General features: G+C 42.8%; 1 protein-coding gene across 7 annotated transcripts in view; it reads left to right on the top strand.

Moving 5' to 3' along the window:
- LOC139576287 (serine/threonine-protein kinase BRSK2-like) overlaps nt 1-24771 on the top strand; it is a 173007-nt gene that overhangs the window by 138113 nt on the left and 10123 nt on the right. For 3 of the 7 annotated variants that reach the window (XM_071402213.1, XM_071402209.1, XM_071402208.1), the window contains exons 13-18: nt 246-305; nt 9275-9335; nt 11479-12172; nt 13717-13765; nt 17871-17994; nt 24565-24745. In XM_071402213.1, coding sequence (XP_071258314.1) covers nt 246-305; nt 9275-9335; nt 11479-12172; nt 13717-13765; nt 17871-17994; nt 24565-24745 — 1169 coding nt within the window. The remainder of the gene's footprint in view (nt 1-245; nt 306-9274; nt 9336-11478; nt 12173-13716; nt 13766-17870; nt 17995-24564; nt 24746-24771) is intronic. The other 4 variants (XM_071402215.1, XM_071402214.1, XM_071402211.1 and 1 more) reach the window with 2 other exon arrangements.

Genomic DNA, 24771 nt, shown 5'->3' with positions numbered 1-24771 from the left:
TTCATTGTCGTGTCATGATCAATCATTTTTCTTCTTCTGTTAACTTTTCCTTTCAAGACTAGTATTACTTACTGTGCATTGGTCATTGTGAGCAATAGCCAGCTCTGTATCACATACACAACTAACGTTAGGTTGACAACTCATGACCTATACAATAATCTGCACTTTTTTAAAGGAATGCTTAGAATCTGTCCTTTTATGTGACTGTCTTTCTGTCTCTTTACTTTCTTTCTGTCTGTCTGAAGTAAGTCTGTTTTCAGTAAAAGCTTGGATATCACAAACGCTAACCTCACCAAAGAAGAAAGGTATTTGTCACTGTTGTCTGTCTGTCTTGCCACAGTTGAGTTGCAGAGGGGTATTCCCATTCATATTCTCACCATGTTTAAGTCTATAATCCTTTGAGAGGGTAGTCGAGTAAACTTCAATAAAAAACTAAGCTCCATCCTTGTCTGCATAAAATAAATTCAGAAAGAATCGAACCTCTTGCCGTTAGAATGCTTCTGAAACTTTTTACCAGAAGTTCACTTGACTGCCTGGCTATCTGATAACGGATTCACACAATAAAGCCCTTATTTTCATACTGTGGTAAAGTAGGCCAATGTGATCAGGCCTAGACTGAACTGAAGGAGCGAGGAGATAGAGAAGAGATGGAGGGAGGGAGTCTTCTCTACACCCTAGGCTGCTTCCATGCACATCAAAAGCATCTTTATCCTCCTTCTCCTTCTTTTGGCCCTTCTCTTCCCTTTGATGCTGTAGTTTCGGCGTCCCAGGGCAGATCCCAATTTTTAGGTCAACTTCCTTGTTTCCCTGTTTTGCCTCCTTCCCCATTGTGTGTGTGTGTGTGTGTCTTTGTGCCTGAACGGGTGTGTGTGTGTGTGTGTGTGTCTGTGTTCGCTCCCATGCACGTGTGTGTTTGTTTGTCTTCTGCCAATCTATTTGTGAGGTTACCTCATCATGGTGCATCAGGTCCAATCGTTCTTTCAAAGCCTATTCACGGATGACCTTGTGTCCGGGAACACAGTTTAGTGACGCTTCGCCGGTCCGCCCCCCACCCCGTACAGAGAGAGATTAGCATAAATTAATTGGTGGGAATGCAGATGGGGCGTTTTGCTGGAGCGAAGAAGAGAAGAACAAACAGGGATGGAAATGAGGCATTAATATCCCTCTGAATAGTCTTTTATCTCCATTATCTAATTAGAGTGATACAGTGGTACACACACAGACATCAGTGGAGGCTGGTGACTTGAAAAATGGAGGAGGATGGGAGGCCCACGACAAAGTGTTTCAAAAATCGGCAAAGACTAATTATTTTAACCTAAAGCATCTAATAAAGACATTTATAATACAATATTATGGGGAATGGGAATGAGAGGGCTACTTACACAGTGTCGGAAAGGGATCACAGCAGTGATTGAGTGAGGGTATGAGGCATGAATTGAAGTGTTCAGAGGATTGACCAGTGCAGGACAGGATTTGACTGGGAATACAAAAAACAATAACACAACACACTGCGTAGTTAGACAAAATAGCTAAGAATTAGTTAGTCTTAGCAAGGAGTAAAATCCTGATGTGTAATAATGTGATTGTGTTTGTGTATGTGATTGACTCTACATATAGTAATGAGAGATAATTGATAGGGGTACTCACAGTGCTTGAAGGGGATACACTCAATGTGCCAGTGGTTTAGTGGGCACATGAGACATGGTTTCAATTCATGTCAGGAGAAAGTTGACAATGGTAGTGGAGTGGAGTGGAGTAGTCGTCGCCTCTTAATCAGGGAACAGGAGGTGACTTAGCTGTAAATACAAATAGCAGATACATTCCATGACAGCTGCGCCATCGTAGGTTTGGAAGAGTTTCTCTTATGAACTTAAACTCAGACATCTCATGAAGTCAAACAGACTGTGCATCTCGCCCTCTTAACACATCAAAGTATCCCAAGAAATGTTCCTTATCATCCACGTACCTGACGATAACTGACAACTGCAAGCAGACTGGTGGCACCATAGGTCCCAAAGCGGTGGGTAAATTTTAACCCCTGGGGCCTGGAGTTTTTCCTTAAATGTTAAGCAAACTAGCAAAACTCTGGACCCTATAAGGTATGACAGTGATTAATCCGTTGTATAAAGGTTTGATATGGGCTATGATGGGACCAGTTCTTCCTCATCAGGTCACATGGTTTAACTCCTGGCCCTGGGGGGATGAAGACCCTTTCAAACTGCAGCTTCCTTATATTTGTTCATATAAATTATATTTAGACTAGATTATGAGGGGGATTACCTCGAACCAGACACATAGACAACAAGTGATAGACAATAGAACTCACAGGGATGAGCTCGCTTTATGCATGTTTGCATCATGCAGGCCTATGCAACTGTAGGCCTTACAAAAAATGTACTCACATCTGTCATCAGTATTATGTTGACTGACTAATTCCAGTTAATCATTTTGGATTAAAAACGTATAGGCAGCATAGCCAGCCCAATTTTGAATATAAACTAAATTTGATCACATTCACATTTTCTCCTGACACACAAATGGACTACAAATACATAACATTGATGATGTGGTTGTTACTGACAAAAATCACATGGCTGAGCTCTTTAATCACCAGGATTCCTATTTTACTCAGCCATGCCTCCTTGCCCATCCAACATTTCCTCATCTCCCACCCCTTTTAATGCGACTATACCCGATGCTTCTCCCTCTTTTTCCCTGCCCGCTACAAAGTTTCTCCCTGCAGGCAGTCACTGAGTCCGAGGTGCTAAAGGAGCTCCTTAAACTTGACCCCCCAAAAAACATCTGGGTCAGATGGTTTAGACCCTTTCTTCTTTATGGTTGCTGCCCCTATCATCGCCAAGGCTATCTCCAACCATTTCAACCTGTTTCTCCTTTCTGGGGAGGTTCTCATTGCTTGGAAGGCAGTCACAGTTCATCCTTTATTTAAAGTGGGATATCAAGCTGATCCTAACTGTTATAGGCCTATTTCTATTTTGCCCAGTTTATCAAAAGTGTTGGAAAAACCTGTCAATAATCAACTGACTGGCTTTCTTGATGTTTATAGTATTCTCTCGGGTATGCAATCTGGTTTCCACTCAGGTTATGGATGTGTCACTGCAACCTTAAAGGTCCTCGATGATGTCACCATTGCCCTTGATTCTAAGCAATATTGTGCTGCTATTTTAATTGACTTGGCCAAAGCTTTTGATACGGTAGACCATTCCATTCTTGTGGGCCGGATAAGGAATATTGGTGTCTGTGAGGGGTCTTTGGCCTGGTTCTCTAACCACCTCTCTCAAAGCGTGCAGTGTATGAAGTCAGAAAATCTGCTGTCTCAGCCACTGCCTGTCACCAAGGGAGTACCCCAAGGCTCGATCCTAGGCCCCACGCTCTTCTCAATTTACAACAACAACATAGCTCAGGCAGTAGGGAGCTTTCTCATCCATTTATATGCAAATGATACAGTCTTACTCAGCTGGCACCTCGGATTTTGTGTTAAATGCTCTACAACAAAGCTTTCTTAGTGTCCAACAAGCTTTCTCTACCCTTAACCTTGTTCTGAACACCTCCAAACAAAGGTAATGTAGTTTAGTAAGAAGAATGCCCCTCTTCCCACAGGTGTTATTACTACCTCTGAGGGTTTAGAGCTTGATGTAGTCACCTCATACAAGTACCAGATTTGCCACCAATGCTCCTTATAGGACACATCACTGCACTCTATACTCCTCTGTAAACTGGTCATCTCTGTATACCCGTTGCAAGACCCACTGGTTGATGCTTATTTATAAAACCCTCTTAGGCCTCACTCCCCCCTGTCTGAGATATCTACTGCAGCCCTCATCCTTCACATACAACACCCATTCTGCCAGTCACATTCTGTTAAAGGTCCCCAAAGCACACACCTCCCTGGTTCGCTCCTCTTTTCAGTTCGCTGCAGTTAGCGACTGGAACGAGCTGCAACAAACACTCAAACTGGACAGTTTTATCTCAATCTCTTCATTCAAATACTCAATCATGGACACACTTACTGACAGTTGTGGCTGCTTTGTGTGATGTATTGTTGTCTCTACCTTCTTGCCATTTGTGCTGTTTTCTGTGCCCAATAACGTTTGTACCATGTTATGTGCTGCTACCAAGTTGTGTTGCTACCACATTGTTGTCATGTTCTGTTGCTACCGTGCTGTGTTTTCATGTGTTGCTGCCTTGCTGTGTTGTTGTCTTAGGTCTCTCTTTATGTAGTATTGTGTTGTCTCTCTTGTTGTGATGTGTGTTTTGTCCTATAATTCGATTGTATTTATTTATTTATTTTAATCCCAGGCCCCCGTCCCCACAGGAGGCCTTTTGCCTTTTGGTAGGCCGTCATTGTAAATAAGAATTTGTTCTTAACTGACTTGCCTAGTTAAATAAAGGTTAAATTAAAAATAAATCAAATAAAAACATTACCAATTAGTTTACGCTGACCAAATGGACAGGGCGCATCAGCTATATGCTCTTATTAGTAGCCTACAGTTGATCAGACTGAGAAATAGTCTCATTTTCACCCCAAAAAGCGTCTCAGATTTATAATGTTTAGGTGTAGCCTCGGCTGCTGCATAACATTTATGTCATGAGTTTTTGCTTGTGTCTGTCCGGAGTGATTATGCATTGTCGTCTTTGCTAAATAAATACCGTAGCCTCCACTGACACACATACATACCAATGTGCACGTACACACAAACACACAGACACCCACACATTGTATTTAATCTTCATCGAACAACAGATGTCTTTCAATTATGTGCTTGAAAGACTACCTGATATTGGCGAGGTGTGTGTGATTGTACACACAAGTACAATAATCTGTTGTCATTTTAAAGCGGCTCACCTTGCAGCAGAATAAGGAACGAACAACCATAAAATGTCGGATGTTTAGGCCCCCGGGGGTGTCGCAGCGGGCTAAGGCACTGCATCGCAATGCTTGAGGCATCACTACAGACCCAGGTTAGATCCCAGGCTGACTTGAAAATAAAGGAGAGCCGCACACTCTAGGAGCTCAGATGCAAAAATGTAATATCCAAAGTTTCGACAGCCAAGCTGTCTTCATCAGGGTGTAATCACAAACACTGCCGGGATGACTCGTTTATATAGTGTCAAAAGACACACAGGTATCTGTAATCATGGCCAAGAGTGGCCTAATATCTTTGGTTAATTCTCAAATATTAAAATGGCATACAAAGAACAGCATACAAAAAACAAATGGATAGCATACGATCTTAGATTCCTTTTAGACTACACAAGCTTACAAACAATTACAATGGCAAAGTCACAATATTCACAAGAATGGCTTCAGATCAAAGTCTACGTTGAGACCGAAGGGAGCAAGGGTCTTTAAGTTAAAGATCCAGGCAGCCTCTCGTTTTTACAATACATGATCACGGTCACCCCCTCTCCTAGGGAGGGTGACATTTTCGATGCCAATATAACGCAGAGACGAAATCGAGTGGCCTGCCTCCAAAAATCCCAGGCTGTGTCATAACCGGCCGTGACCGGGAGTCTCATAGGGTGGCGTCCGGGTTAGGGGAGGGTTTGGTCGGGAGGCCTTTACTTGGCTGGCTTCTGGGTTAAGCGGGTGAGTGTTAAGGAGCGTGGTTTGGCGAGTCATGTTTCGGAGGACTCATGACTCGATCTTCGCCTCTCCCGAGCCCTTTGCGGAGTTGCACCCGATGAGACAAGATCGTAATTTGATTGAAAAAGGGGGGTGTTTATGTTTATGTTTACACACACAAAACAGAAATGACTGAAAGCATATGACTATGTGCAGGGGCGCAACTTTGGTTTTGGAAGTGGGGGGGGGGGACATAATTATTATTATTTTTTTTTTTTGTCCAGTCGAATAAACACTCCAAACAGCCTATCTGACCGCTCGGAGGCGTTTGCATGGTCCTGAAGCATGCTATTGCCTCGCTTTGTAGCACATTCCAATGATCAAACTGGGGTGGACAAAAATGCAATGTCCCCCTGTTCCCAGTGAAAGTTGCGCCCCTGTGTATACAAAATAAGCATGTTTGACTCATATGTACTTAATATGTCTTTACAACATAAACTCAGTTATCAATATTTACGACATTCCGGAATGCAGTATGGCAAGCTCATAGAGAGACTTCCGAGGGAAACTCCCCCTGCATCTTAACTCTGTGGTCTTGAGATGTGGCATGTAGTATGTCTCCTTTCATCAATCTTCGTCTGTTTACCATTGTTACTGTTTCATGTAGTTTGTAGTGCAGTAACGTTACTTCATCTCCTGTATCCTTACTGTGAACTCGATGTCTGTCCGTGTAGAGCCCTGTCTGGAGGATTCCATTGCAGTTCGGTGAAAGGCAACTCAGCTCTTAGGTTCTGGTTCGCTCGCCTTGCGCTTTGTATTACTGTCGCCGTTTTGTAATCATCAAATCACATTTATTCATATAGCCCTTCTTACATCAGCTGATATCTCAAAGTGCTGTACAGAAACCCAGCCTAAAACCCCAAACAGCAAGCAATGCAGGTGTAGGTGCACGGTGGCTAGGAAAAACTCCCTAGAAAGGCCAAAACCTAGGAAGAAGCCTAGAGAGGAACCAGGCTATGAGGGGTGGCCAGTCCCCTTCTGGCTGTGCCGGGTGGAGATTATAACAGAACATGGCCAAGATGTTCAAATGTTCATAAATGACCAGCATGGTCAAATAATAATAGTAATAATCACAGTAGTTGTCGAGGGTGCAGCAAGTCAGCACCTCAGGAGTAAATGTCAGTTGGCTTTTCATAGCCGATCATTAAGAGTATCTCTAATCCAGATAGCATTGATAAGGTTATGGAAGAAATCCTTCCCTGAGGTTGAGGCTTAGTGTGTATGAGCGCGTGCATTTGAGCGCACATGCGTGCACACGGCGGCATATTTTAACATGATTTACTGTTTCAATTTTAGTTTCCAACAAAATAGCCAAATTGTCTTTTGCTAATTAAATCCCCAAACCTCGCTTGGCATCAGTGGCCCAATGTGATGTGGGGGAGGGAGGGGGTGACAACAGAGGAGGGACAAGAGAAGGGGAAGAAATAAAAGAAGGAAGATGATTAATTATGCTGTGTGTGTGTGTGTGTGTGTGTGTGTGTGTGTGTGTGTGTGTGTGTGTGTGTGTGTGTGTGTGTGTGTGTGTGTGTGTGTGTGTGTGTGTGTGTGTGTGTGTGTGTGTGTGTGTGTGTGTGTGTGTGTGTGTGTGTGTGTGTGTACTCACGGCGCAGCTGACATGTTTGAAGTATTTATAGATGTTGACTTTAGACTCCGATGCTTTGCATGTCTTGTTGTCATGTAGACAGACACGGTTGGCGAGTACACCCAATCCAGTATTTAAAAGCCAACACACTCCAAACCTTTCAACTGTCTGTTGTTTTAGTCTACAACCACTGTGTGACTGTGTTAGTCATATTGTACACACAAGGCCATTTGAGGCTATGCACAAGGACAGCTCTGACGCCTCATCAAAGATAAGAGGAGAGGTAGAGGAAGAGGGAGACAGAGATTGACAGACAGAGAGAGGCTGAGTGAAATGGCAGAGAGGGAGAAAGAGAGATTGACAGACAGCGAGAGACAGAAAAAAAGAGAGATGGACAGTGTGATGAGCCAGGAAGAGATTGAGAGTGAGTGAGAGAGTACAGTATTTGTATTTATTATGGATCCCCATTAGCTGCTGCCAAGGCAGCAGCTACTCTTCCTCGGTCGAGCAAAATTAAGACAGTTATACAATTTTAAAACATTGCAATACATTCACAGATTTCACAACACACTGTGAGCCTTCAGGCCCATACTCCACCACTACCACATATTTACAATACAAAATCCATGTGTACGTGTGTGTATGCATGTGTCTGAGCCTATGTTTGTGTTGCTTCACAGTCCCTGCTGTTCCATATGGTATATATGAGAGAGAGAAAGAGAGAGAGAGTGACCAATGTGACTGATAGAAAACGGAGGAAAACAGACTATGTAGTGAGCATAGCCTTGCTATTGAGAGGCCGCCATAGGCAGATCTGGCTCTCAAGAGAAGACAGGCTATGTGCCCACTGGCCACAAAATGAGGTGGAAAATGAGCTGCACTTCCGAACCTCCTGCCAAATGTACGATAGTATAAGAGAGACATATTTCCCTCACATTACATGGACCTAAAAATAGTTGGAAAACAAATCAAATATTGATCAACTCCCATATCTGTTATGTGAAATACCGCAGTGTGTACTCACCACAGCGAAATACGTGACCTGTTGCTGCGATAAGAAAAGGGCAACCAGTGGAACACAAACACCAAAGTAAATGTATCTGTTTAGTTATTTTCCCTTGCCATTTGTACTTCAAATATCTGCACTTTGTAACGACACTACACATAGTTAATAATATAACATTTCAAACGTCTTTCTCTTTTTAAAACTTTTGCGTGTTTTAATAACGTTAATTGTTCATCTGCGATTGCTTATTTCACTTGCTTTGGCCATGTGAACATTGCTTCTCATGCCAACAAAGCCCCTTTGACTTGAATTGAAATGAGAGAGAGAGAGAGAGAGAGAGAGAGAGAGAGAGAGAGGGAGAGAGTGAAGGACAGAGAGAAATGGGTTTGATAAAACAGCTCAGAAATCCCGACCTAAACAGACGACCTCCCCAGGTGTGAAATAACCCTAATCTCCTCTACTTACCCTGTATGATTGAATCTCCGCCAACCTTTTATGCTCGGGGACAAAGTTTTCAAAAAGTACAGGAGAGCGGCATACCAAGTGCTACAGCCACATACGACTGTGTTCAAGGTAGTTACGTTAATGAACTCATCTTCTTCTGATGTCTTTCCTCTACTTCTTCCAGAAGCTTTAGGTAGAACATGCCATTATGCACAGATCTAAGATCAGCTTACCCTCCCAAATTGCAACTTTGAACCATTACGGGGGTAAATCACAAAACCAATCTTAGATCAGTATATAGGGGCGACTTTATCCTATTCCTTTTGAATCTTATATCCTTTAGGAGCTTTTTGTCCTCCCTCCAGCTAGGGGTGTGCCAGTGTGTGGTCATATTGTAGTGTTCAGTGTTTTCCCGTTGTAGCACACATATTGCATTGTCAGAGGATGTCTTTAACCCTGTGTGTGTGTGTGTGTGTGTGTGTGTGTGTGTGTGTGTGTGTGTGTGTGTGTGTGTGTGTGTGTGTGTGTGTGTGTGTGTGTGTGTGTGTGTGTGTGTGTGTGTGTGTGTGTGTGTGTGTGTGTGTGTGTGTGTCTACAGGTCACGGTCTATCAGCGGAGCATCCTCCGGTCTCTCCACTAGTCCTCTCAGCAGTCCCAGGGTAAGAGTTTGGTTGTCCCGTACCACCCACTGGCCCACCCCGGGGCCCACACTGCACCGCACCAACTCACCTCACCGCTAGCTCTGCTGTGCTGTGGATGTCACCGGAATGCACACACTGCTATTCACTCGCTACGGCCACTCATAAGGCTATACATAGGGCAGCTCATAGAGGAATCCATGGTAAAACCTCTCTGAAAGACCATCTGACATGAAGCCTAGATAATCCTGTCATAAGAATAGTGTAAAGCTACCAGTCACTATACCCAATGACAGCTTATGACTAGGGCCCTGTGTTTTGGACAATCATGTCACATGACCTGGATTTGAACTTGATTTAAAGCTTTTTGTTCAAACACTCCTGTTTTTACTTTTATGTCAGATGGTCCAGCACCATCCTCAGACAATTTCATTTTTGGTGTAAATCTATTTCTGGAAAAAGCTTAAAATAAAGGTTAAAATCGATGTAATGTGACATGATAGCCCAAAACACAGGGCACGAGTTATGACACCTGACATAACGCTGATATGAGGTATTAGTGTGGGTCACAGAATAATTTTTGATAATTTATACTTCATTAATGGGTTGTATCATTTGTTATACTGTAATATACGGTTGGTTATCATGACCTGTTACGACTGTTGTTATATCATTGTTATGACAGAGCTATGTAGGCTGCATGTCATAGGGCTTCTTGTGATGTATCATTGGATCCATGTGAGGTCTCATAAGGGCTTAAGTACTGATGAGGGAACCCATCGTTCTGGTTTTAAAGTTCTTAATTCCCCCCAACAGCTCATCAGATTGCAAACACATCCATTATTATAAATCCCAGATGTGGGATTTGGTGTTCAATGACCAGTACTATGAAATAGTACCATAATCCATCAAAGTCATCTTCAATTAGGGAATACATTGGAAAATTCTGCCATGTTATATAAGATGACTGTAAAGGTTAGGGCTACAAATCAACTAACCAGCTCTTAGCTAGCATGCACAGTTCCTCCATTCTTTTACCGAGGCCATGCATTTTTAAAGCCAACCCTTAGCGAGGATACAAACATGCAGTCATCACATATTCTGCCTCTTCTTGCGGAACTGTCAGTGTTATGAAGGATTCTGTAAAAGTTTCCTAGTTGAGGATATTTCTTTCGGGCAAATATTTATATCTGTCATCAACCCCAGCAAGGGTTTTGTGCCTAAATGTTACTTCATATTATTTTTTATGATGAGTGACACTGTAAAGGACTTGGTTCAGATAGGGGTGATGCCATTTTAGTCCTCCTTTTTTAAGTATAAATATTGTGCCGATTATGTAAGGCTACACGTTATGTCACACATTGATGGGATCACTCTACTGATGTATATGGGGATTAGGGTTTAGGAGTGTAATTTGACCTTTAAACTTTATAGCACCCACATGCACGCACGCACCCACACACACACACACACACACACACACACACACACACACACACACACACACACACACACACACACACACACACACACACACACACACACACACACACACACACACACTCATGCGTTATTTTTAATGAGGATCACTACACAAAGGCAGTCGTCATAAATGCTTCATAATGCTGCCATATGAGTGACTTAACAAAAAGCCATTAAACCTTGCATAAACTTTTAATACATGCCAGTTTTCATAAGCTGTCATAAACTGTCATGTCTTGCCATGATAGTTGCTATGTCATTCATACCACAGCATTGTGCATGCAGAATGGATGCTTTCCACCAATCTGGAAGCTAATGCGGTTAGCTTTGGATGCTGTTTCAGTTGCCGGTTTGGGTTTGGCTTCATGAATGCTTGTAATGTTCTACACTTCTCTCCCCCCATGGTGCTGCTGCCTCCTGGTTGGCTGGTTATGCTAATGGCATGTTCTTCTTGTCTTTCTTTCTGCACTCTCATCACTCTCCCTGCCTGTGTGTTACTCACTCCACCTATCCTCTCCTCCATGTCATTTCTTACTATATTTCTGTTTTATTCCTGGTGCCTTTTCATTGCAATACACCTTTATTGGGCTGTGGTGTTTTCTATATATGTCCCCTGGCTTCTGGGCGTGGTCTCTCATTGGCTGCCTGCGCTGTCAATCTAACGGCGCATGTCCAATCGCAGCCGGTCCGGCGCTTCTTTATCCCGCCCCAGTCGCCGGACCTCTGTCAGTCGCCCAACTGTAGCCCCACCCATTCCCCAGAGTTCCGCCTTAACCATAACGGGGTAGGGGGGACCAACCGCGTGCACCCACACCCGCTTCCAAACTCCTACACGCCAAAGATGGGGTCCCCCCTGATGCACCCCCGCACACAGACCCTCCCCGCCAAGCCCAAAGTGTCTGAGAAGCCCCTTCAGACCACCAGGTCCAACCCCCTTCCCAACTCGGCTGACAGCCCAACCACCCCCAAGTCGGAGCCCACCTCCCCCTCCTCACCTCTGGGCAGCCCCCCCTACGTCCCCAACAGCCCGCGGCCACGCCGCCACCCGCCCCTCACCGTGCCCCCCAAGCTCTCCATCCCCCTGTCGCCGGTGCCACCCATGTCCCCCCTCCGCCGGCACCGCCTCCACCCTGACCACAACGGTCACAAATCTGTCCCCACCATACAGGTGACTCCCCACCCCTCTCCGCGGGGGAGCCCCCTCCCTACCCCCAAGGGCACTCCGGTGCACACGCCCAAGGAGAGCCCGGCGGGCACCCCTAGCCCCACGCCGCCCCCCAGCCCCTCCATCGGCGGGTTGCCCTGGAGGACGCGTCTCAACTCCATCAAGAATAGCTTCCTGGGCTCGCCGCGCTTCCATCGCAGGAAAATGCAAGGTACTGGACTGGGGTAGGAGACTTGTGGAGGGGGACGATAGGTGAGGAAATAAGGCAGGGTTTCCACAAACACTAACAGTGGGTATAGGAAAATGACCCTTTGGTGGCTCACAGCTACATCCTTCTGGGCTGCGTATATCATCCCCAGCGCAACGACGTGCTGGAACCACCTGGTCAAGGGGATTGGTCACCACGAGTTTTAAAATCCTACCTCTACACACTTCTGGTGAACAGTAGAACAAGTCATACTGTACTGTTAAGAAAGGTATTTGACACTCTCCCAGTAGAGTGTTAGCATTAGCGCTTAGCACAGGGGAACATCTGCGTTAATCTCAAGAGGGTTAACAGTAATCGTTCTGTCCTATACGTTGTGATATGATCATATTAAACCAAGGGGAGGGGTTCTTTATGCTAGTCCCATTCAATTCTACATGATTGGTCATATACATTATAAATCAACGGCTATTCCATTCCGATGAGAGGAGCACAGATGAAAAAGAATGGTTGTTTGTGTTATGAGGAGCGTATAGCTTCAGAGCTTTACCGTTGTGATGGTTCTCAAAGCGTGCAAAGCACATATATGTAATTGGGGAAACTGTAGTGTGTATTTTTCTTCTTCTAATGAGTGGTATAACGTTTTAATGCCTGTAGGTAGGTTGCCATGTAATATGTGCTGCACGGTGATAGATCATTTAAATCCTCCATTACTAAGGGGCGGCAGGTAGCCTAGCGGTTAGAGCGTTGGGACAGAATCCTAGAGCCAGCAAGGTGGAAAACTCTGCTGTTCTGCCCTTGAGCAAGGCAATTAACCCCCGCAACAACTGCTTCCCGGTTGAATGCATTCAGTTGTGCAACTGGCTAGGTGTCCCTTTCCTTTCCCGAAACATCATTTCTACAACTTGAAGGGATATTGTCCATCTTATCCAGAATAACCTTTGTAAATATTGGTATTACAATGGTAAAAGACAAACCAATTTATAAACAAGTTTACGGAGGAAAAGCTTTTGGGCTTTATGTTGTGCTTATGCACTACATTTACATTTACATTTAAGTCATTTAGCAGACGCTCTTATCCAGAGCGACTTATACAGTATTCATGTACATAGTAAGGATCAAGTGATAAAAAAAAAATTTAAAAAATTGAACGTCCACACTGGACCCTCTATAGTGCTCTCAGATGTCAATCAAGCGATGTTGCCCATTTGTCTGACCTTTTCACCTTTTAAAGGTCCAATACAGACGTTTTTATCTCAATATCAAATCATTTTTGGGTAACAATTAAGTACATTCTTGTTGGTCTATGTACTTCCTGGTGGTGTCACCAGGTAGGCCAAAACTCCATCCCACCAAAACAGGCTGGAATTTCAGGCGGTCTTTTCAAACAGCTCTTACACCAAAAGGGTAGTCATCATCTTCACAATTTCACAGTAGTATTCCAACCTCATAGTGTGCAAATGTATATCAAAAACAGAAAAAACACGTTTTTGACTGCATTGGGCCTTTAACCTTTCACTTTTGACGTTGTTTTCTGCCTCTCTCCACAGTTCCCACCCAGGAGGACATGTCCAGCCTCACGCCAGACTCTTCACCAGAGTGAGTGACCCAGGAAAACATAAATACAACGTTTGACAAACATTGAGGTAAAGAAAGAAAGTCACACACTCTAGATATGCTCCCAAACCCTGAAGAAGGCACTGTGTACCCGAAACGTTGTTTGCTATATCCATTAAATGTTTGGGAGCATAACTAGAGTGTGCAACTTTCTTTCTTATTTATAGTTTACTCTCCTATAGTCAGCACATCTACAGAACATTTTTGGGTGTGCGTCAGCTTATGCCTTTTACTAAACATTTAGAGGTCAAGGGTCATAGGGTGGTGGTCTGTAGGTGTTCTTTCGGAGATCTAACGCAAGTCTTCAGGAAAATACCTGTCTTTAGTCATATTCCAGTTGACCTATTTGCTTATGGCCTTGCCTACACCTAGCGACTTGTTTTTTGAAATTATACGAGCAAAAAAGATTCAATTTCATTTGGAATGGCAGACCTATTTATATAATGAATATGAATATAATGAATTATGAGGGCAGAAATTATTAAATATTAAAGCATTAGACCTAAAGGCTTCAGTCATACAAAAGATGTACTTAAATCCGAACTGGTTCTTTAGCAGATTAGTAAGAATGTCTCACCCCATGTTCAAGAATGGCATTTTTCCCTTTATTCAGATTACAACCTCTCACTTTTGGTTGTTTGAAAATGAAATATTCTCCAAAGTATCGCAATTTTTTTAACAAGCCATAGAAAGTTTGTTGCAATTTCAGTTTATTTCACCAGAAAAGACAGAGCAAATATTATGGTTAAACTCAAATATACTAATTGAAAATAAAAAATATATATTTTTGGAGTAAAACATTTTTTAAATGGTATAATCTTTGTAAATGATATCATAAATAGGACTGTTACATCACACATGCAGCTAACAAAAATATATGGAAATGTCTGCTCTACTCAAAATGACAACCAACTAATTGCAGCATTACTGCAAAAATGGAAGTGGAAGGGGGGAAAAGTAAGGAATTTGTCTGTCAGCCCTGCATTAAAGACCAGAATTCGTTAAAGAAAATTGTGATGAATAAAAAGTATACCAGTTTAATTTAAAGACCAAAAAATGTACCTCTGCAGAATAGTTGGGAAGAGTTTTTTATGTACCAATTCCATGGCACATGGTTTATGAACTGATATACAAAACTACACTGCATTCAAAACTTTTTTTTCTATTTAAATGATTATACAAAATTCATACAACTAATAGAATGTTATATACCGTTTCTTTGGAAAGTATTCAGACCCGTTGACTGTTTCCAAATTTTGTTACATTACAGCCTTTATGCTGAAATTTAAAAAAAAATCCCCCTTATCAGTCTACACACAATACCAGATAATGTCAAAGCAAAAACAGATTTTTATACATTTTTGATAAAAAATTAATAAAAAAAACTTAAATATCACATTTACATAAGTATTCAGACCCTTTACGGAGTACTTTGTTGAAGCACCTTTGGCAGCGATCACATCATCGAGTCTTCTTGGGTATGACGCTACAAGCTTGGCACACCTGTATTTGGGGAGTTTCTCCCATTCTTCTCTGCAGATCCTCTCAAGCTTAGGTTGGATGGAGAGCGTTGCTGGACAGCTATTTTCAGGTCTCTCCAGAGATGTTCGATCGGGTTCAAGTCCGGGCCACTCAAGGACATTCAGAAACTTGTCCCGAAGCCACTCCTGCGTTGTCTTGGCTGTGTTCTTAGGGTCATTGTCCTGTTGGAAGGTGAACCTTCACCTCAGTCCGAAGTTCTGAGTGTTCTGGAGCAGGTTTTCATCAGGGATCTCTCTGTACTTTGCTCCGTTCATCTTTGCCTCGATCCTGACTAGTCTCCCAGTCGCTGCCTCTGAAAAACATCCCCACAGCATGATGCTGGCACTACCATGCTTCACCGTAGGGATGGGGCCAGATTTCCTCCAGACGTGACTCTTGGCATTCAGGCCAAAGATTTCAAGCTTGATTTCATCAGACCAGAGAATCTTGTTTCTTATGGTCAGAGTCATTTAGATGCCTTTTGGCAAATTCCAAGTGGGCTGGCATGTGCCTTTTACTGAGGAGTGGCTTCCGTCTGGCCACTCTACCATATAGGCCTGATTGGTGGAGTGCTTGGTCACCTCCCTGGCCAGGGCCCTTCTCCCCCGATTGCTCAGTTTGGCCGTGCGGCCAGCTCTAGGAAGAGTCTTGGTGGTTAAAACGTCTTCCTTTTCAGAATGATGGAGGCCACTGTGTTCTTGGGGACCTTCAATGCTCCAGAAATATTTTAATACCCTTTCCCAGATCTATGCCTCGACACAATCCTGTCTCGGAGCGCTATGGACAATTCCTTCGACCTCGTGGCTTGGTTTTTGCTCTGACATGCACTGTCAACTGTGGGACCTTATATAGACAGGTGAGTGTCTTTCCAAATCATGTCCAATCAGTTGAATTTACCAGTGGACTCCAACCAAGTTGTAGAACCATCTCAAGGATGATCAATGGAAAAACGATGCACCTGAGCTCAATATCGAGTCTCATAGCAACGTGTCTGAATACTTATGTAAATAAGGTATTTCTGTTTTTATTTTTAATACATTTGCAAACATTTCTAAAAACCTGTTTTCACTTTGTCATTATAGGGTATTTTGTGTAGCTCGCTAATGATTTAGCAATTGCTAAGCTTGTTTTTGGTCGCAATCTGTAGAAACTATGAGAATAGAAAGGTTCAGTACTTTTGTGAGACATCACAGCACAGTTGAAAAATATATGGCAAATAGAAATCAAAACTGGACAGTGTTCAGAGATAGATGGGAGGGGTTGAGTGGAGCTGAAGGATGGGACAAAAAAACAAACAAAAGATAACTATTGTAAAATATACGGTGTCGGTAAAACGCATATAATATGTATAAGCTGGAAGTAGAAGCCTAAGTGGTTTTGTCCATTAGTTTACTCAAATTAGCTGAGGGGTGGTAGGGTTAGGGGAAAATAATAAAGGAAAATATATACAAATATTTATATATATATATTTATATATATATATTTTATATATATATTTACAAAAATGATATATGGGGGATTGAAAATGATGCAGACAGTTACATTGATGGAAACCACAATCTATCTGCAATATTAAAGCTGATCCACCCCCTAAAAAAAGAAGAAGAAAAATAGGTCTCAGGCAAGGTCACTAGTGATTGTGATTCACTGATGTTGGCCCGTTAAGCTAATGTCTGGAGACACTTGTTCAGGAAGCTGCAGGTCTCAGGCAAGGAGATTCGTCACTTGATTGTGGGTCACTGAACCACCTCTGTTACATGCATGTGCATGAAAGTCAACTCATTCTACCTTTGGTGTTTTCGCCACTGGGAGAGTGACTATGTAAGGTACAGGCAGTAGGGATTCTGCTCAAGAGTCCTGTGTGAACAATCCCCACAATTATGCAGATTGGACTCTCCTTCCTGTTGATTGGGCTATTTTTAGGGAATTGTTTCCGCATGAATATTTTAGTGGTTTCGTTCCAGTTTGCTTCACAGACAGAGAGAGACACAGCTAGGGTCTGGTTGGATAGTTGGAGATGAGGCAGAGACGAGGAAGGGGCCTTGAGGTAGGTTAGTAGCAAAGGTAGTCAGGATGATGTCATTGCCATTGGGGACCAATATGAGGCTATTTGGACAAGCAGAGGGAGGAAGAGGGCTCACAGAACATGCACAAGGGTTGAAGTTAGATGACAGCGGGAGGTAGAAACAGAATAGCCTGGTTCAGATATCAATGTGCTTTAACCAACTCCTCTGACTATAATTGTCATGGCATACATTCTAGTCACCGGTTGGTTGAAATACACATCTGGACCAGGCTAGGAGGGGCAATGTGATTTTAGATTAGAAGAACATTGAAATTAACACTACTGCCTTAAACCGTTTCTGTTCATTACCCTTACAGATCAGACAAAGCATGGTAAATGTTGCAATATGCAAATGAGCGTGGCACTATGTTAATTGTCCTCTCGACATGATGCATTAGTCTTCTCTCCAGCAGATACTAAATTAAGTGAGTGTGTGTCCTTCTAGTTTGCTGACATGTATGTGTCTGTGAGAATGCACCATTTTCTTCTCCCTCCCCGCAGGCTTGCCAAGAAGTCGTGGTTTGGTAACTTCATCAACATGGAGAAAGAGGAGCAGATCTTTGTGGTGATCAGAGACAAGCCTCTCAGCTCCATCAAAGCAGACATCGTTCACGCCTTCCTCTCTGTAAGAGCTCCTCACCACTCCTTTTTACTCCTCGCCGCTCCTCTTTCTCTCCCTCTCCGTCTACTGTATGTGTATCTTCTATCTCTCTCTCTCTCTCTCTCTCTCTCTCTCTCTCTCTCTCTCTCTCTCTCTCTCTCTCTCTCTCTCTCTCGCTCCCTCCTTTGTCACCCCCCTACTTATGATCAAATCAAATTGTATTTGTCACATGCGCCCGAATACAACAGGTGTAGACCTTACAGTGAAATGCTTACTTACAAGCCCTTAACCAACAATGCTTTAAGTTTTAAGAAAAATAAGTGTTAAGTAAAAAATAGAAAATAAAAGTGACAAATAATTAAACGGCAGCAGTCAAATAACAATACCGAGGCTGTATACAGGAGGTACCGGTACAGAGTCAATGTGCGGGGACACCGGTTAGTCGAGGCAATTGAGGGAATATGTACATGTAGGTAGAGTTAAAGTGACTACGCATAGATAATAATCAGAGAGTAGCAGCAGTGTAAAATAGGGGTCTGGGTAGCCTTTTGATTAGCTGTTCAGGAGTCTTATGGCTTAAGGGTAGAAGCTGTTAAGAAGCCATTTGGACTTAGACTTGGCACTCTGGTACCGCTTGCCGTGCGGTAGCAGAGAGAACAGTCTATGACTAGGGTGGCTAGAGTCTTCGACAATTTTTAGGGCCTTTCTCTGATATCGCCTGGTATAGAGGTCCTGGATGGCAGGAAGCTTGGCCCCAGTGATGTACACACTGTAGTGCCGGCAGTGATGAAACCGGTCAGGATGCTCTCGATGTTGCAGCTGTAGAACCTTTTTAGGATCTGAGGACCCATGCTGAATCTTTTCAGTCTCCTGAGGGGGAATAGGCTTTGTCGTGCCCTCTTCACGACTGTCTTAGTGTGTTTGGACCATGATAGTTTGTTGGTGATGTGGACACCAAGGAACTTTAAGCTCTCAACCTGCTCCACTACAGCCCCATCAATGAGAATTGGGGCGTGCTCAGTCCTCCTATTCCTGCAGTCCACAATCATCTCCTTTGTCTTTGATCACGTTGAGGGAGAGGTTGTTGTCCTGGCCAGGTCTCTGACCTCCTCCCTATAGGCTGTCTCATCGTTGTTGGCGATCAGGCCTACCACTGTTGTGTCATCGGCAAACTTGATGATGGTGTTGGAGTCGTGCCTGGCCACGTAGTCATGAGTGAACAGGGAGTACAGGAGGGGACTGAGCACGCATCTCTGAGGGGCCTCTATGTTGAGGATCAGCATGGCAGATGTGTTACTACCTACCCTTACCACCTGGGGGCGGCCCGTCAGGAAGTCCAGGATCCAGTTGCAGAGGGAGGTGTTTAGTCCCAGGATCCATAGCTTAGTGATTAGCTTTGAGGGCACTACGGTGTTGAACGCTGAGCTGTAGTCAATGAATAGCATTCTCGCATAGGTGTTCCTTTTGTCCAGGTGGGAAAGGGCAGTGTGGAGTGCAATAGAGATTGCGTCATCTGTGGATCTGTTGGGGCGGTATGCAAATTGCAGTGGGTCTAGGGTTTCTTGGATAATGGTGTTGATGTCAGCCATGACCAACCTTTCAATGCACTTCATGGATACAGACGTGAGTGCTACGGGTCGGTAGTCATTTAGGCAGGTTACCTTAGTGTTCTTGGGCACTTGGCTCTTTTCGATCATAAGACACAGTGGCAGAAACATTATGTACAAAATAAGTTAGAAATAACGCGAAAAAACACACACAATAGCACAATTGGTTAGGGGATCGTAAAACTATTTGACTTGTTATTGTATGGAATAATATTTAAAAAATCCTGGTCTTCAAACATTGAAATCATTATTAGAGCTAGCACACAAAGTGATGGCTATGTTCATTGGTTTGTCCAGGAGGTGAAGTGGATAAATTCACTATAAAGCATCTGTGATTTATCTTTCGATTTACAGCAACTTTTAGTCAGTGCTACTGCCTGCATTTCCCTCTGCTGCTTTCCCAGTGAAGGGCAGTGTAATTGTGTAATCAGTGAACAGCAGCCTGCTTTTTGTAGTCTGCATATGATTGGTGCACAGCAGTCTGGTTTCTGACATTAAAGAGAGCCAAGGAAAGGACTTGATTGAGTCTTCTTAAGTTTTTCTTGGCCACGCTGTGCATAGCTGTGTCATTATAATGGTATATCAAAGCGTCAATACAGTCACGACAACGGACGGATAGTGACTTTGACACTGACATGACACAACCATCATCGTACACTACAGTAGTTGGCTTGCATTAACCCTACACCTTGCCAATTATCTAACCTCTGCAATATTTCCCAGCAGGTTTGTTTTCGTGTATTTTCAAAGGCACCCTAGTCTCTGTAGCCTAACACTGTGTTGTTGCTGTGTGACCCGCTGTCTATTGTAATTGACTCAGAGTCTGATGGTCCCTAACAGCGGTGTGCTGTAGTGTAACAGATCCAGTGTTGTCTCTTCCTGTCTTGTCTTGTCTCTCTTTGTCTCTCCTCTGTATTTTAGCTCATATACAGTGGCTTGCGAAAGTATTCACCCCCTTGGCATTTTTCCTATTTTGTTGCCTTACGACCTGGAATTAAAATATATTTTTTGGGGGGGTTTGTATCATTTGACTTACACAACATGCCTACCACTTTGAAGATGCAAACAATTTTTTCTTGTGAAACAAACAAGAAATAAGACAAAAAAACGGAAAACTTGAGCGTGCATAACTATTCACACCCCCCCAAAGTCAATACTTTGTAGATTCACCTTTTGCAGCAATTACAGCTGCAAGTCTATTGGGGTATGTCTTTATAAGCTTGGCACATCTAGCCACTGGGATTTTTGCCCATTCTTCAAGACAAAACTGCTCCAGCTCCTTCAAATTGGATGGGTTCCCCGGGTGTACAGCAATCTTTAAGTCATACCACAGATTCTCAATTGGATTGAGGTCTGAGGTTTGACTAGGCCATTCCAAGACATTTAAATGTTTCCCCTTAAACCACTCGAGTGTTGCTTTAGCAGTATGCTTAGGGTCATTGTCCTGCTCTAAGGTGAACCTCCGTCCCAGTCTCAAATCTCTGGAAGACTGAAGCAGGTTTCCCTCAAGAATTTCCCTCTATTTGGTGCAATCCATCATTCCTTCAATTCTGACCAGTTTCCCAGTCCCTGTCACTGAAAAACATCCCCAAAGCATGATGCTGCCATCACCATGCTTCACTGTGGGGATGGGGTTCTCGGGGTGATGGAGGGGTGTTGGGTTTGTGCCAGACATAGCGTTTTCCTTGATGGCCAAAAAGCTCAATTTTATTCTCATCTGACCAGAGTACCTTCTTCCATATGTTTGGGGAGTCTCCCACATGCCTTTTGGCGAACACCAAACGTGTTTGCTTATTTTTTTCTTTAAGCAATGGCTTTTTTCTGGCCACTCTTCCGTAAAGCCCAGCTCTGTGGAGTGTACGGCTTAAAGTGGTCCTATGGACAGATACTCCAATCTCCGCTATGACGCTTTGCCTCTCCTTCAGGCTTATCTTTGGCCTCTTTGTTGCCTTTCTGATTAATGCCCTTCTTGCCTGGTCCGTGAGTTTTGGTGGGTGGCTCTCTCTTGGCAGGTTTGTTGTGGTGCCATATTCTTTAAATGTTTTAATAATGGATTTAATGGTGCTCCGTGGGATTTTAAAAGTTTCTGATATTTTTTTATAACCCAACCCTGATCTATACTTCTCCACAGCTTTGTCCCTGACCTGTTTGGAGAGCTCCTTGGTCTTCATGGTGCTGCTTGCTTGGTGGTGCCCCTTGCTTAGTGGTGTTGCAGACTCTGGGGCCTTTCAGAACAGGTGTATATATACTGAGATCATGTGACAGATCATGTGACACTTAGATTGCACACAGGTGGACTTTATTTAACTAATTATGTGACTTCTGAAGGTATTTGGTTGCACCAGATCTTATTTAGCGGCTTCATAGCAAAGGGGGGGTGATAAATATGCACGCATCACTTTTCTTTTTTAACCTCTGACGAGTCACAACCCCGGATCCGGGATCCCCCCCATCAAAAAAGCTGACTAGCATAGCCTAGCCTAAAGCCACAGGGATATCATATAATCAAATGTTCATGAAATCACAAGTCCAAGACACCAAATGAAAGATGCAGATCTTGTGAATCCAGCCATCATTTCCGATTTTTTAAATGTTTTACAGGGAAGACACAATATGTAAATCTATTAGCTAACCATGATAGCAAAAGACACAACTTTTTTTTCTCCACCATTTTTTTCCTGCATGGGCAGCTATCACAATTTCGACTAAATAAAGATATATATAGCCACTAACCAAGAAACAACTTCATAAGATGACAGTCTGATAACATATTTATGGTATAGCATATGTTTTTTTAGAAAAATGTGCATATTTCAGGTATAAATCACAGTTCTACATTGCAATCTGAAATAGCGTTGGAAGCAGCCGGAATAATTACAGAGACCGACGTCAATTACCAAAATACTCATCCTAAAACATTTCTGAAAAATACACAGCATACAGCAAATGAAAGCCCAACATCTTGTGAATCCAGCCATCATTTCTGATTTTTTAAATGTTTTACAGGGAAGACACAATATGTAAATCTATTAGCTAACCACGTTAGCAAAAGACACCACTTTTTTTACTCCACCAGTTTTTACTCCATCAGTAGCTATCACTAATTCGACTAAATAAAGATATATATAGCCACTAACCAAGAAACAACTTCATAAGATGACAGTCTGATAACATATTTATGGTATAGCATATGTTTTTTTAGAAAAATGTGCATTTTTCAGGTATAAATCACAGTTTACCATTGCAGCCACTATCACAAAACTCACCCAAAGCGACTAAAATAACTACAGAGAGCAAGGTGTATTACCTAATTACTCATCTTAAAACATTTCTGAAAAATACACAGCGTACAGCAAATGAAAGCCCAACATCTTGTGAATCCAGACAATATTTCAGATTTTCTAAGTGTTTTACAGCGAAAACACAATATATTGTTATATTAGCATACCACATGAGCTAACATCACCCCAGCATTGATTCGAGGCAAAAAGCGCGATAACGTTATCACCACCAAAATATATAAATTTTTTCACTAACCTTCTCAGAATTCTTCAGATGACAGTCCTGTAACATCATATTACACAATGCATATAGAGTTTGTTCGAAAATGTGCATATTTAGCATCACAAATCGTGGTTATGCTATGTAATCAGTCAAAACATGGCATGCATTCTGGCCGGCGCCATCTTGGAAGGGCACCTAAGTTTACGATTATTTATCGATTAGATTGACTAAAAAAATACAAGTTGGACAGCTAATGAAAGATGCATTGGTTATTAATGCAACCGCTGATTTAGATTTTTAAAATTAACGTTACTAGACATACAGTGTGCGTTACAGCCAGACTAGTGCCGCAATATTGGCCGAAAAATGCGTTTACATTTTTCCACATAAATACGGAATAAAATCATAAATAGTTCTTACTTTTGGACGAGCTTCCATCAGAATCTTGGGCAAGGTGTCCTTTTGTCCAAAATAATCGTTGCTTTGTTGTAAAACGTCCACTTCAACTTCGGAACTAGCAGCTAACAGTAGCTACGTGGCACACACGTCCAAATCCTCAAACGCAATACTACGAAAATTCCGAAAATAGCAATATACTCGCATAAACTGATATAAATCTGTTTCAAATAACTTCGTTATGATGTTTCTAACACCTATACCGAATTAAATTACAGACGGACATATCTAAGGCCGATAACTGAGCGTTTCAAAATGCTATCCTGGGGTCTTCCGTTGCGTAATGGCGGAAGTCGAAAAGGGAGCGCACCTCGTTCCTTGCCCTTTTATAAGCTCTGAGAAATACGTAGAAACACCATTCCACTTCTCATTGGTTACTGACATCCAGGGGAAGGCGGGTGCAGTTCATTTCGATCCATAGGGCACACACAGAGCTTAAAACTGATCCGAGATCAGAGCCTAATTTTCAGACCTTCGCATGTCCTGTCATGATTTTCGCTGTAGAATGAGTTCTGGTTCACCCACAGACATAATTCAAACGGTTTTAGAAACTAGAGATTGTTTTCTATCCAATAGTAATAAAAATATGCATATTGTACGAGCAAGAATTGAGTACGAGGCAGTTTAATTTGGAGACGCAAAATGTCGAAGTTGAAACAGCACCCCCTGTAGTGACAAGTTAAACAAGTTATTATTATTTTTCACTTCACCAATTTGGACTATTTTGTGTATGTTCGTTGCATGAAATCCAAAAAAAAATCTATTTAAATGACAGGTTGTAATGCAACAAAATAGGAAAAACGCCAAGGGGGATGAATACTTTTGGAAGGCACTGTACATATTATTTTTCTCACTAGTCACACACGGTCTCTGTATTGAAACAGATTATTTTCTCTCTTTTTTTCCTGTGCTATCTCTTTGTTTTCGCTTTCTCTTTCCCACCCTCCACCTCCCTTTCCCATCTCTCTCCCTCTGCTTTCCTACCCCCTGCTTACCACCTTCCCCCCTTCTCCTCTCTCTCATATAGATCCCCAGTCTGAGCCACAGTGTGATCAGTCAGACAAGTTTCCGGGCGGAGTATAAGTCTACAGCCGGCCCTACAGTGTTTCAGAAGCCGGTCAAGTTCCAGGTGGACATCACCTATACAGAGAGCACCGCCGCCACCAAAGAGAACGGCATCTATTCGGTCACCTTCACCCTGCTCTCAGGTAACACAGACAGGCAGGCAGTTAGG

The sequence above is a fragment of the Salvelinus alpinus genome, chromosome 5 (genome assembly GCF_045679555.1).
Source record: "Salvelinus alpinus chromosome 5, SLU_Salpinus.1, whole genome shotgun sequence".
Taxonomy (NCBI): Eukaryota; Metazoa; Chordata; class Actinopteri; order Salmoniformes; family Salmonidae; genus Salvelinus; species Salvelinus alpinus.
The sequence above is the reverse complement of the archived record's forward strand: the minus strand, read 5'-3'. Positions and strand labels throughout refer to the sequence as shown.